At 38.0% G+C, this 15,041-nt stretch overlaps 1 protein-coding gene across 5 annotated transcripts in view; it reads right to left on the minus strand.

Annotated features, from left to right (window-relative positions):
- Nucleotides 1–3,557: 3,557 nt before the first annotated feature.
- RAP1GDS1 (Rap1 GTPase-GDP dissociation stimulator 1) overlaps nt 3,558–15,041 on the minus strand; it is a 164,142-nt gene continuing 152,658 nt past the window's right edge. For all 5 annotated transcript variants that reach the window (XM_055435081.2, XM_055435080.2, XM_055435082.2 and 2 more), the window contains 2 exons: nt 12,046–12,174; nt 3,558–5,315 (listed from right to left, as the gene is read on the minus strand). In XM_055435081.2, coding sequence (XP_055291056.1) covers nt 5,188–5,315; nt 12,046–12,174 — 257 coding nt within the window. In that variant the 3' untranslated portion in view covers nt 3,558–5,187. The remainder of the gene's footprint in view (nt 5,316–12,045; nt 12,175–15,041) is intronic.

A 15,041-nucleotide genomic window follows, 5' to 3' on the forward strand; every position in this document is an offset into this window, starting at 1 on the left:
AGAAATCTAAAAAAGATCTTTTTGAATTATTTAAGAAAAAAATCCAAAACTTGACACTAAACAGCTTCAAAGTATGACAGGATTAGGTTTTCAACTTCCTTGATGAAGATTAAAAATCCTAACTAATTTTCTTAAAACTGAATCCTGAAACAGAAAATTCTCTACATATGTGACCAAAACCAACTAAACATTATAAAATTTCACACACCGCTGAATGTGGTTTTACCTTTATAGTGTTAGGCAGATTAAGATTGCACACATGCCTACCAGCAAAACCACAGATCTCTGAGTCATGGATAAATTCCAAGAATGTGCTCTGAGGTTGGGGGTGAAGGAGAAAGCCAAGTTTGATTTTTAGGTTCTATGTATATGGTGTTTGAATTAATTCACTTCTCCCTTGAACCTCTGTTTCCATGATTCAGCCATCCACCTTGCTCCATTTTTACTCCCTGAGAGCTGCATTAATAATTATGGGATGAGAGAAACCATTTCATTTAAGTCACTTGGAAGAAGAGGGCATGGCTCATGACATCACCCTGATCCTCCAGCTTGCTTAGGAAGTGGGAGACTCTCCATCTCTCTGTGGATAAACATGACATCAGGCCGTAGAAAAGCCAGGGACTAAGGGAAACAAATGGCAGGAGAACCCAGCCATCAGTTCCTCCCTGGCTTAAGTTTCGTCCAATTATAATTGGTTCCAGTATATAAATGAGTCTTTGCCATATTAAGTGTCTCTCTAGTGTTATAAATAGCAGACAGATGCATATTGCCCATTTTTTTGAAATGTTGTTAGATTACAACCTCTATGGCCATGGCTGAAAAGCTCAGTTTGATGAAAGGGTTTGTTTGTTTTTCTGGGAAGAAACAGAGTAAGGATAAGGAAATAATGAACTTTAAAAAGTCAACTGAGAAAGAATAAATAAATTGAACCATTGAAGTTTGGAGCATAAATTTCATGCAAAGCTCTTTCTTTCAAATACTGTAGCTGACCATATACAGTAAATAAGAAACTAGTAATACCTTACCCCTGAAACAGGGACTCTGTCCAGTCAAGAAGCATAATGATAAATGGGCAGATTCTACCAGAGGATTCAGGGCACTGCTACCATAAACCTTTATGCAAAGCACACAGCAATTATATATAAGAAAAACACAAAGTATGTATATTTAAAAGGTATATTGTATATATAAACAATTGGCAGCACTGAAAATGGAAAGGGGGATTGTTTTGTTTCTATACTGAGAAAACACTCATAGTTAAGTTCAGTTCAGTCGCTCAGTCGTGTCCGACTCTCCGCGACCCCATGAATCACAGCACGCCAGGCCTCCCTGCCCATCACCAACTTCCGGAGTTCACCCAAACTCATGTCCACAGAGTCGGTGATGCCATCCAGCCATCTCATTCTCTGTCATCCCCTTCTCCTCCTGCCCCCAACCTTTTCTAGCATCAGAGTCTTTTCCAGTGAGTCAACTCGTCGCATGAGGTGGCCAAAGTGTTGCAGTTTCAGCTTTAGCATCTACAGCCTTATTTGCATTGATTTAGTAATTATGCTAATAGAAGCTAATATCACTAAGCTAGTACTGTGATTCCCACTTTACAGATGAAGAAGTCTGAGACAGGAAGAGGAGATACTACAGTGGGGGGCTATGTCCAAGGCCTGCTCTGCCCACCTGGCCATCTTCGTTTCAGGAAGGAGGTAAGGGGTTATGCATTCCACATTGAGGATAACTGGGTGCTCCTGAAACTATGAATTGTTTTTAGTTGCTAAGTCGTGTGTCTTTTGTGACCCCATGGACAGTAGCCCACCAGGCTCCTCTGTCCATGGGATTTCCCAGGCAAGAATACAGGAGTCGGTTGCCATTTCCTTCTCCAGAAACTAATAATAGACACAATTAATGAGACAGAACCTAATATCAAAGGAAATTCTCTCAAGTCAGACGAATATCGAAATCTCAATTTCTCTACCTACCTAGAACCAGTTCTCTTGTTTGGCTCTTGTTCTTTGAATTCCCATAGCCAGGAATCCTGACGGGGCGAGTATAGTTTAGGCCATGAGATGTCACAGTTCCCTCCAGCCTCAATGTCAACCTCCTTAATAGTTTCAATTGTCAGAAAAACTCTAGAAAGTAGAGATTATTAAACTCGATGAGAAAACAGGCCCAGAGAGTTTAAGTAACGTGGTGATGGTCACACAGCCAGTACTTAGCAGAACCAGGATGTCACTACAGAAGAGACAGTATCCAGAGACCTTACTCTTTTCCACTTACCACACTTTAAAAACAGCTATTTCAACATTTTAGACACACCTTTAAAACCTATCTATGAAGCTATATGGCATATAACTACATAAACTAATAGACCATATCTGTGGGGAAAACCCTCAATTTTCCTGGTTATAGCCATGAAGATTCACCACCAAATTATCACTAAGTGTTTTTTAACAGACACTTATATAATTCAAATGTACGGCTTCCTCACATTAAGCAGTGTCTTTTAAGTGTACCGATTCTAGTAAGTCGGATATGAAGGATAATGCTCACCTAAGTACTAGACATCTTCACCCTTTATGTTCATCAGACTTAGATGCTAAGCCCTCTGATGATACCAAACAGTATTTCTTTTTGAAATGTTCACATGCAGGGTTTTTCAGAACAATTCACACTAATCCTTATATCCAAGAGCATCCTGTTGCACCCAAGAGGAAGTTGTTTTAGAACTGAAAAATTTTGTTCCACATCTCCACCGTTATCAGAGAGTATGCTCAAAGCATCTTTTATCAAGGAAAACACAGGGCTGTGGGCCAGTATTTAATCAGTTTTGCTTTGAGCACAGTATGGGTACACTCCAGGTGGGGTGGTTAGCAAGATTCCGATGAGCTAACAGGACCAGGGGGGAGGAACAGAGGACATTCCAGTGCATTTCACTCAGGCATCTCTCCTCTAATTTTTGGCCTTTTTGCTTCTCATCTGTGTTCCAGTCCTGGCACAAACTGGTAACAAAAGCTTTGTTGTGTGGCTCCTCCCAACTTTCCGTCAAAATGCACTCTTACGAGTAGCAAACTAATGTACAGGTGGTCTAAAACTAAGTAGTGGGAGAGGGATGGTATGGTCTGCGGGCTACCACCCGAGTTCGGTGGAGCCCTGTCATCCTAAAGGCACAGCCTCTGGTCTCTCTGTAGAACAACTGGTGATTTGAATTGCATTTCATTTTGCTGAAGATGAGAGTTCCAGCATATCAGCAACTTGATTGCTGGCAGCTGGCCCATTTAGTGTCTTTTCTCAAATCTGATTTTTGGATGCTTCTGTTCTGAGGTTTTCTGTGTAATGCTTTTCAATAGAGACATCCTACTATCAAAAAAGAAAAAAAAGTCCTTGAAGTCAGACAAATACCTATATCTCAATTTCTCTATATATCTAGATCTAGTTCAGGCACTCTGGAAGTTTCATGGAAGTAGGGAGTCACTCAATGAAATACCTACTGAACACCGGCCATCAGCAGGTACTATTCCAGGAGCTGGAAATAGAAGTACAATACACAAATAAACCAAATGATGCCATTACAGTTTGATATACTATTTATTTAGTTATTAATATGGACAGCCTATTATGCAACATTATAGATATCTTTCAAAACCTAAAATACAGTCCACTATCCAGCCCAGGAGGAGACAAGGAACAAGATCATTCTTACAGTAAATGTAGCATAAGCACTCACAATAATCGTCCTTTTCTTGGACATCAAAGGGAACAGTCAGTCAAAAGGTTCTTTTACCTCCACTGGGGACAGCTATTTCAGAGTCAGAAGTCCACCTTCAAGCACCCTCCAGAGATGTGCAGCATCAAGGTTGGAGAGCAAGGAGCCCGCCTTACCTTTCAGCCAGTATTCGTCAAACTTGAGCATACGGAGAAGGCAGGTATGTCACAGGGGTGTTCTGATTAATTTACAAAGATTGTGTTTCAAAGCTCTAAAAACCCGTTTGGTGGTAGTGGTAAGTGGCAGTGAAGAGTATACTACATTTTGCCAAGGGGGTCTTCGCATCTCTCGAGTCTTGGCACTGTCACTTTTCCATTAGGCTTTAAGATCTACTGAAGTTCTCTGTGAAAAGTCGAGGTGGGAAATGCTAACAGCTACTAGAATGAGGCCATCTGCAGAATGAACTGGGCTGGCTGCTATGGCTTTTAGAACCTGCTTCCTTTCTCTAGACAAACATTTCTGAAACTTTTTCCTGTATGTCCTGCATATGTCTCACATAAAATTTAAAAGGGCTAAGACTGAGGAAACTTCTGGCTTTCAAGCTGGATGATAAAAAAACAAAATCCATTCTCCAATGAGCTATATTCAAATTTCTCAGTTGGAAACAAACGCCAAATGATTTTTAAAGACATGTGCTGGACAATATTAACTGATGGAAGAAATTCTGAGGTGAAACTACATATACCAAAATCTAAAATACAGGCAAAAACCAAGATGTATTAATGTAATATTCTTCAACCCTTTAGTTTTATGTTGAAAACCACAAATGTTTTCAGCATCAGGCTACTGATGATGGCCAATTAAAGATGAAATTAAAAAACCTCAGGAAGTCTTGCCAAGTTTGTGGCAGTTTCAAGAGTCTACAAAGGAAGAAGAAACCATAGGGTAAAGAGTGAGAGTGTTGGACTTTATTTATATTAACTCCAGGTACCATGGATTTGACATTAGCAGGTAAGACTAACGAATAAGCGGCCATACAGGTTTTTTGGTCACTGTGCTTTCCAAGCACCAATAAATGGAGCTATTTTTATTATTCAATCCCATCTTTCATGAGCTAATCGGATCCTGCTGCGCTCTCACTTGTTTCTGATTTACCAGTACATTAGTATGTGGTTTACCAAGGGTGAGGAGCAAGTCACTGTGCAGGACCAAGTTTACGTCATCACAGGACTACAACATGCACATTCTACTTCAAGTAGCTCAAGCAACAGGAATACGAGAAAACAGTTATGGGTGGAGACGTGTTCTTGACAGATTCATGTTCACACTAACTATGGGTTTAGAAATCTTATTGGGCAGGTACCTACAGCAGTTCTTCAGCTGGCACTGGAACGTTACACGCATGCACAAGTGATGTGGAGGAGGATGAAGCAGAAGAGGCAGCTGGATGGAGGACAAAGGGGAATGAGAGGCGTGTCGGGGAGGGGCAGGTCTCAGCTTTCCACAGCAAGTCTCTGCTCTGTGAGCGAGGCCTGCTGAGCAACGCTTTTGTTCTCATGGCTGCGAAGTTTAGACACAACGTCTAGAAAGGCCAAATCCTGTACTTCCTTGTGCAGAGATTCTGGAAGACAAAAACAGGACAATAGGTATGCTTCTATTAGATTGTTCTAATCTTACTATACACACTACCCAAAGCATACACCCCAGAATGCTTGGTTAAATGATGCTGAGTTATAAAAATAGATGTTTTAAATTTCGTGGCAAATAAAAATTCAACAAATTTCTGTGATAGTAGACTCCTTTTCAGATTTCCTATCTTATTCTTTCTCTTGCTCTATTTAACTTCAACTACAGTAAAATACAGGAGTCATCTCAAGTCCATTAAGTTTAATGTAATTAGCATTCCTCAAACTGGTGTGTTTATTTTGATAAAACTGAGGTATAAAACCAGCTAGAGTAGCAATACTCAGAATAGATTTTAAAATAATTGGTATTTGTAGAGCATTCCATCCAAAAGCAGCAGAAAACACTTTCTTCTCAAGTGCACGTGGAACATTCTCCAGGACTGACCACATGTTGGGACACACAGTGAGCCTTGGTAAATTTAAGAATCCTGAAATCATATCAAGTATCTTTTCTGACACAATGCTATGAGATTGGAAATCAACTATGCTATTAAATAACCACTAGCTCACTGAAGAAATCAAAGAGTAAATTAAAAAAAAAACCACCTAGAGACAAATGAGAACAAAAGCACAATAATCCAAAACCTATGGGACACAGCAAAAGCAGTTCTAAGAGGGAAGTTTACTGCAATACAGTCTTACCTCAGGAAACAAGAGAAAATCTCAAACAATCTAGTTGCATCTAATGCAACTACAGAAGGAACTAGCAAAAACCCAAAGTTAGTGGAAAGAAAGAAATCATACACATCAGAGCAGAAATAAATGTGACAGCGATGAAGAGAACAGAAAAGATCAATGAGGCTGGTTCTTTGAAAAGAGAAAATAGATAAACCTTTAGACAGACTTGTCAAGAAAAATGGAGAAGGCTCAAATCAATAAAATTTAAAATGAAAAAAAGGTTATAATAGATATCGCAGAAACAAAAAGGATCATAAGACTGCTACAAGCAACTATATACCAATAAAATGGACAACCTAAAAGAAATGGAAAAACATAAACAGACCAGTCTTGGGAGATTGTACCTAAGAATTTGTCCATTTCTTCCTGGTGCAGTCACAAGTAATGAAATGGAAAATGTGATTAAAAACCTTCCAACAAAAGTCCAGAACCAGATGGCTTCACAGGTGAATTCTATCAAGTATTTAGAGAAAAGTTAACACCTATCTTTCTTAAACTATTTCAAAAAATCAGAGGAATGAACACTCTCAGACATTCTATGAAGCCATCATCCCTGATACCAAAATCAAAGATACCACAAAAAAAGAAATTTATAGGCCAGTATCACTGATGATCATAGACACAAAAATCCTCAACAAAATATTAGCAAACCAACAATTAGTAAATCCAACAATACAGTAAACAGGTTCACCTGAAACTGTCACAACACTGTTAATCATTACTATACTCCAATATAAAAAAAATTTTTTTAAAGTCGGGGTATGTAATGTACACCATAGGGAATATAGTCAGTGATACTGCATTAGTTTTGTATAGTGACAGGTGGTTTATTAGACTTACAGTGGTGATCAATTCATAACATATTTAAATACTGAATTGCTATGTTGTATACCTGAAGCTAATATTGTATGTCAACTATATTTTAATAAAAGTTAACAAAAAAAACCTCATTAAAAAAATCATACACCATGATCAAGTGGGATTTATCCCAGGGATGCGACACAACAAATTGAAGGATAAAAACCATATGATCATCTCAATAGATGAAGAAGCTTTTGACAAAATTCAAGACCTATTTATGATAAAAACTCTCCAGAAAGTGGGCATAGAGCAAACAGACCTCAAAATAATAAGGGCCATATAAAACAAACATACCTTACATCACAATACAAAAATTAAGTCATAATAGATCAAAGACCTGAACATAAGAGCTAAAACTCTAAGAAACTTAATAAAAAACTTAAAACCTAGGGGGAAAACTTTACAATATTAGGTTTAGTAATGTTTTCTTGGATATGCACAAAAAACCTAGGCAACAAAAGGAAAAAGAGAAACTGAATTTCATTAAAATAAAAAACTTCTGGGTGTCAAAGGACACAACAGTGAAAAGGCAGCTCTTAAAACGGGTGAAAATATGTGTGAATCATATGTCCAATAAGGATTTAATATATAGAACATATAAAGAACTTCAACAACCAACAGGAAACAACCCAAATAAAAAATAGGCAAAGGATTTGAATAAACATTTCACCAAGAAGATATACAAATGGCCAATGAGCAACTAAAGATCCCCAACATCACTAATCATTCAGTTCAGTTCAGTCGCTCAGTCGTGTCCGACTCTTTGCGACCCCATGAATCACAGCATGCCAGGCCTCCCTGTCCATCACCAACTCCCGGAGTTCACTCAAACTCATGTCCATCGAGTCGGTGATGCCATCCAGCCATCTCATTCTCTGTCATCCCCTTCTCCTCCTGCCCTCAATACTTCCCAGCATCAGACTCTTTTCCAGTGAGTCAACTCGTCGCATGAGGTGGCCAAAGTATTGCAGTTTCAGCTTTAGCATAAGTCCTTCCAATGAACACCCAGGATTGATCTCCTTTAGAATGGACTGGTTGGAGCTCCTTGCAGTCCAAGGGACTCTCAAGAGTCTTCTCCAGCACCACAGTTCAAAAGCATCAATTCTTCGGCAATCAGCTTTCTTCACAGTCCAACTCTCACATCCATACATGAACACGGGAAAAACCATAGCCTTGACTAGACGGACCTTGGTTGGCAAAGTAATGTCTCTGCTTTTTAATATGCTATCTAGGCTGGTCATAACTTTCAAAATTACAGTAAGTTACTACCTGACACCCATTAGGATGGCTCTCATCAAGACAAAAGAGCACATTAGTGAGGATGTAGAAACTGGAACCTATGTGCACTTCTGGTGGGAATGTAAAAATGGTGCAGCCACTGTGGAAAAGAGTCCAGTGTTTCCTCAAAGAATTAAACTCAGAATTGCTGTATGGCCTAGCAATTCCCCTTTTGTATATATATGCAAACTAACTGAAAGAAGGAACTCATATTTGTGCACCCATGTTCAGAGTGGCATCATTCACAAGAGCCAAAAGGTGTAAATAATCCAAATGTCCACTGACGGGGTGAATGGATAAACAAAGTGTGATATATAAAACAATGGAACATTCTTCAGCCTTAAGAAAGAATGGAATTCTGACACGCTACACATAGATGAGCCTTGAAAATATCATGCTAAGGGAAAATAAGCCAGACACGCTTACACAGGGTACAAAGAGTAGTCAAATTAATAAAGACAGAAAATAAAACTGTGGTTGCCAAAAGCTGAGGAGATGGGTGACTAGGGAGTTATTGTTTGAAGTGTATGGAGTTTCAGTTGGGAAAGGAGGAGGCCTAGAGAAGAACGACAGGGATGGCTGCAGAGACATGAATGAATTTAATCCACTGGGCTCTCCACTTAAAATGGTTCAAATGGCAAATCACACGTATATTTTACATTAAAAACTGAACAATCATGAACATGCTTGCAACAAATGATATCAGCTAGGAAACAGAAGATATAAAGAACAGAAATTTCTGGAACTCAGAACTATATACATGTAGTGTATATGTGTACTGCATATACACACAGAAGTAAAATTGCTAGGTCATACAATAATCCTAATTTTTTTGAAGAGACACTGTACTCTTTTCCACAATGGCTACAATAAAAAGCTTGATAGGCTCAAGAACAGAATGGAAAAGACAGAAGAAAAAATCAGTGCACTTTAAGACAAAGCAATACAAATTACCCAATCTGAACAAAAGAGAGGTAATAAGCTGGAAAAAAAATGAACAAAACTTCAGAGCCTTGAGGGATATAACTAAACAGCTCACATTTGTGTCATGAGAGGCCTCAAAGGAGAAGAGGAATAGAGTGGGACTGAAAAAGCACCTGAAGAAATATGGTTAAGAACTTTCCAATTTTAGCAAAAGACAAAAAGCCTATAGATTGAAGAAGCTGAACAAACCTTACATAGGGTAATCCCAAAGAAATTCATGCCAAGACACAGTATAGTCAAACTTCTGAAAACTATTAACAAAAGAAAGTCTACCTTACCTACAAGGGAAAAACAAATGCAGAGATGGTGGATTTCTCATAAGAAACCACAGAGGCCAAAAGAAAGTGGCACAACATTTTTCGTTTTGAAAGAAGAGAACTGTCAACCTAGAATTCTATACAGAGAAAATATTTTTTAGAAATGAAGAGGAAATCAAGATACTCTCAAAGAAAATGAGTAAGTGAGGAATAATAAAGGAGATGAGAATTTGGTACAAGGAGACCTAACCTAAAATGGCTAACGGAAATTCTTTAAACAGGAAGAGAATGTTTTTTAAAGCCATCTTGGAACATTAGAAAGAACAGAGACAGCAAAGACACAGATAAATACAATAGCTTTCCTTTCCTCAAGTGTTTACTGGATTATGTTTGATGTTTGAAAACGAAAACAAAAACTGTAACAACACTAATGTGGTTCTAAGTGTATAAAGGGGAAATATCACTAAATTGAAAAGACACATGCACCGGCACCTCCATGCTTACTGCAGCATCCTTTACAAAAGCCAAGATACAGCAGCAATGTAAGTGTCCAAGGACAGATGAGTGAGCAAAGAGATGATGGTGTGTGTGTACAATGGAATGCTATTCAGCCACGAAAAAGAATAAAATCTTGCCATTTATGACAATATGGCTGGACCTTGAGGGACTATTCTAAGTGAAATGAGACAAAGAAAAATACCACATGACCTATCTTATATGTGGAATCTAAATACCAAGTTTATTAGATACGGACAACAGATTGGTGGTTACAAGGGGCAGGGATTGGGGGTTGGAGAAATGGGCAAATTTTATTTTAGTTTAAATATTAAAAACTACAGTAATTAAAAAAATCTAAAGAAACAGGAAATGATTTTTGCTTACTGATTAAGCAGTGCACACTTTTTCCCCCCACTGCTCGATTTCATATTACAAAAAACAACAAACTTACCAGTAGAGCAAATATTTCTAATTCAGAAAATACCCAAAGACAATACTCCCTAACTAACTAAAGACTTAACACAAGAGCATCTCGACCATTTATTTATTGGTCAAATTGAGAATGGATGCACTATTTTTAAGGAAAATTTTAACATCTGAGGGGTTGCCCAAGCAGGATTTGTGGAAAATATCAGCAATTATCTCAAAGCAGAGGAACACTGGGGCATTAGTCAGTAAAGAACACAAAAGAAAACACTAACATGGGCAATGTAGACAGAGCCATGTCAGCAACATCCAAAAAGATGGAGCCTCAAGCCAAGGGATTCCATGATTCCAGTTCCTTTAGCACAGCTGACACAGCTGCAGAGAAAGTCACCTTGACCCGATGCCATCACACAGTCCCCTCATTTAACTCTCCTTGTTCTGATCAAAGCTCATCAAGCAGCCCTTGAGGCCTGTCTGGCCTGAAGGAGTCAATGCACCAGACGTGCATGTGCAGAGTTCTGAGATCAGTGGCAGTCATACTTCTCATTATAAATGGGTAAACCACCATTCTAGTTTTGTACCTGGATGAGGTGAGCCTGCCCCAAGAGACAGATCCACCCCTGGTGTACGCACAAAAAATTCTGCCTAGAAACCCAACCCTGCCCATCAAGGCTCAGTTCCAGAGATGCTTTCCTGATACTCACCCACCTCTACTGCCCAGCAACTTGGCTGTTACCATCACCTTGAAAGTTGCTAACCAGGCAGGATCACTTATATTCACCACTCCTCACCCAGCACCGCTGCAATGTGGTGCTTATTTCCTTCACAGTCTTGGCTTCCTTGTCTAATAAATGGGAGTAATGACACTGACAACCAACTCTGTATGAAATTACGTAATCCTTAAGCATTCAAAAAAAAAAACAGGGTAGGGGATGACAAACACATGACCAAACAACACACTGTCTACACTTCAAATACAAGATACAGCAGAATGAATCTAAAAGGGCAGAAAAGAACTATGTGAATGTTATTCAAAAGAAAGTAGGAGTAGGTATAGTAATATCACATAGACTTCAAAGCAAAGACTACTACCAGAGACAGGGAGAAATGTTACATGTTGATGGAAAGGTAAATTCTCTAGGAAGGCACAGGGATCCTAAAGGTGTATGTAGAGCTGCAAAATATATGAAGCAAAACCTGACAGAACTGAAGGGAGATAAAGACAAATCAACATTTACAGTTGGAAACTTCAACACCTCTCTCTCAAGAATTGACAGAAGTAGTAGAAAATCAGCAAGAGTACAACACTCACCACTCGATAACAGCAGGATGCAGGCTCTTCTCCAGTGTCCATGAAATATATACCAAGATATACCAAATTCTTGAACAAATTCCTTAGCTAATATCATGGTACACAAAATCAGAACTTGTTCTTTATATAAAATAATATTTTAGGGTTAATGAAACGTAAACCTATTAATTTCTTAACATTGACTCTTACCTATATAGTGCTGCATAATTTTTATTACTAAGAATCTTTTGAAAGTATTTGTAATGTAAAAGTAACCCTATATCTTCCATAAATTTTTAATGGTTTTAAAACCCAAAGCCACCATTTACTATTATTTTATATTTAATGTCAGCCATATGTTGATGAATATCAAATGACAGAGGAAACACGTACCAGATCCCATGAGAGCACAGATCAGGACCATGGAATTGTATTTGATTTCAGGAGCACTTCTCTCATCTGCTAGCAGCCTGTGCAAGATCTGTACAAGTTGAGCATTTTCTAGGTCTTTCTCAGCAGTACCTGGAACATGAAATAATCAAAGTATCAGTTATATTCACTCGGTATAAACCTGGTACAGTCTGGCTAAAAATTGCTTCCCCTTTTAGAAAATGATCATGTTAAACATTCTGAAAGGAACCGGTAAGTAGAAAAGATGGTTATGATACACTATGTACTGTCACCATCTTCAAAAATTATCATGACCAAATAGGTACTTGAAAAGATTTTCGACATTGCTAGTTATTAGAGAAATACGAATCAAAACTACAGTGAGATATCACCTCATACCTGTCAGAATGGCTACCATCAAAAAATCCACAAACAACAAATGCTGGAGAGGGTGGGGAGAGAAAGGAACCCTCCTGGACTGTTGGTGGGAATGTAAATTGGTAGAGCCACTATTGAGAACAGTTATCAGTTCAGTTCAGTTCAGTCGCTCAGTCGTGTCCGACTGGAGGTTCCTTAAAAAACTAAAAATAGAACTACCCTATGATCCTGCAATCCCACTCCTGGGCATATATCCAGAGGAAAGCATGGCCCCAAAAGATACATGCACCCCAATGTTCACTGAAGCACTGTTTACAATAGCCAAGACATGGAAACAACCTACATGTCCATCAACACAGGAATGAATAAAGCAGATGTGGTGTGTACATATACACACCCACAATGGAATATTACTCCGCCATTGAAAGGAATGAAATAAGGCCATTTGCAGCAACATGGATGGACCTAGAGAGGGTCATACTGAGTGAAGTCAGTCAGACAGAGAAGGAGAAATACAGTGTGACATTCCTTTACGTGGAATCTAAGATGAAATGACAACAAATGAATTTACTTACAACACAGAAAGAGACTCACAGACTTAGAAAACAAACTCACGGCTGCCAGGGGGAAGGGATAGTTAAGAATTTTGGGAAGGTCATGGACACACTGCAATATTTAAAATGGATAACCAACAAGGATCTATTGTATAGCACGTGGAACTCTGCTCAATATGCCAGCCTGGATGTGAGGGGGATTGGGGGGAGAATGGATACACGTATATGTATGGCTGAGTCCCTTCCCTGTTCACCTGAAACTATCACAACTTTGTTAATCAGTTATATCCCAATACAAAATGTTTTTGGTGTTAAAAAAAAATTATCATGGCCAATTGTGTATCCTCTATCTCTCTTCTTATCCACCTATTCTGACCCACCCCAAGGTATTTTGGAGCAAATCCTATAGTCACATAATTTCCTCTATATGTATTCTAGAATGTATCTTTAAGAGAATGGTACCCTGCAATTCCTATCAAAATCCCAATATAATTTTCTAGAGAAAATAGATAAGCTCATACTAAAATCTGTGTGGGAAACCACAGGTCCTAAAAGAGGTAAACAATCTTGATAAAGAAGAATAAAGTGGGAGGAATTCCTCTACTTGATATGAAGATCACTATATAGGTGCAGTTATCAAGACAGTGTGGTGCTGGTGGAGAGAGAGATACACAGGACTAAGGAACTGAAAGAAGACCCTAGAAGCAGACCCACAGAAATATGCTCAACTGATTTTTGACAAAATCAATTCAGTGGAGGAAAGACCAGCCTTTTCAACAAATGGTGGTAGGGCAAGTAGATCCATAAACAAGAAAAAAAAAAAAGAAAGAAACCCTATATAAACCTCACATTTTATATAGATATTAACTAAAAAAGGATCACAGACTTAAATGTAAAACTACAGGACTTTCAGGATACAAAAAATCCTTAAAACTCAATAGTTAAAAAAAAAAATTAGAAAATGAGCAAAATACCCAGGTATTTCACCAAGGAATATATAAGATGGAAAAGAAGTATATAAAGATGTTCAACATCGGTGGTCTTTAGAAAAGTGGAAATTAAAACTACATGAGGTATCACTACGTATCGCTCAGACTGACTAAAATTTTAAAAATTAGGGATAATATTAAATATTGGTGAGGGTAAAGAGAAAACTAGGTCAGTTATACAGTGCTGGCAGGAATGTAATGCTTTCCAGAGCCACTCTGGAAAACAGTTTGTTATTTCTTAAAAAATCAAATATGCAGTTACCATACAACCTAGCAGTTATAACTCCTAGGCATTTATCCAGAAAAATGAAAATTTGTGTTTACATAAAATCCTATAAATGAATGTTCTTTGCAGCATTATTTTTAAAAGTCCCAAAGTAGAATCAGCCCAGATGTTCTTCAATAGGTGAATGGTTAAACAAGTCATGTTACATACAAATCATAAAATACTATTCAGTAATGAGAAGGAATAAACTATAGACACACAAATCAATGACTCTTTAGGAAATTACTCTGATGAAAAAAAGCCAATTTCAAAAGGTCATATACTATATGATTCCATTCATACATTTCTGAAATGAAAAAAACATTCAGAAATGAAGGGTAGGTTAGTGGTTTCCAGGGATTAGGAGGGTAGGAGGCAGGTAAGTGTGATTATGAATGGAGGATGCTTGTGGAGTTAGAACTGTTCAGATACACCTACACAAGTGATCAAACTGAATTTAACATAAATAGAAATTGAGTACAAGTAAAACTGGGGAAGTCTGAGCTAGAGGTAAATTTCATCAGGGATTGGGATGTTATACTAGGTTTGCAAAATGTTACCACTGGGCAAAACTGAGCAAATTGTAAAGGCATCTTTATTATTTCTTTTAACTGCGTGTGAATTTACAATTACCAAAAAAAGAAAAAGAACTCTTTAAAATGTTGCTTTAATACTATTATCATACAAAAGTTTTATAATTCCGTAATAGTATCTAAAAACCTGAAAGGATACAGGTTTGAAAAAATATGGTTTTCAAAGTGCATTGTATATTAAAAAGGTAGTATGGCCTTATTTTTAAATCTTAGGCTCAAG

Source organism: Moschus berezovskii, chromosome 5 (assembly GCF_049115385.1).
Source record: "Moschus berezovskii isolate FMDL1 chromosome 5, NW_MosBer_1.0, whole genome shotgun sequence".
NCBI lineage: Eukaryota > Metazoa > Chordata > Mammalia > Artiodactyla > Moschidae > Moschus > Moschus berezovskii.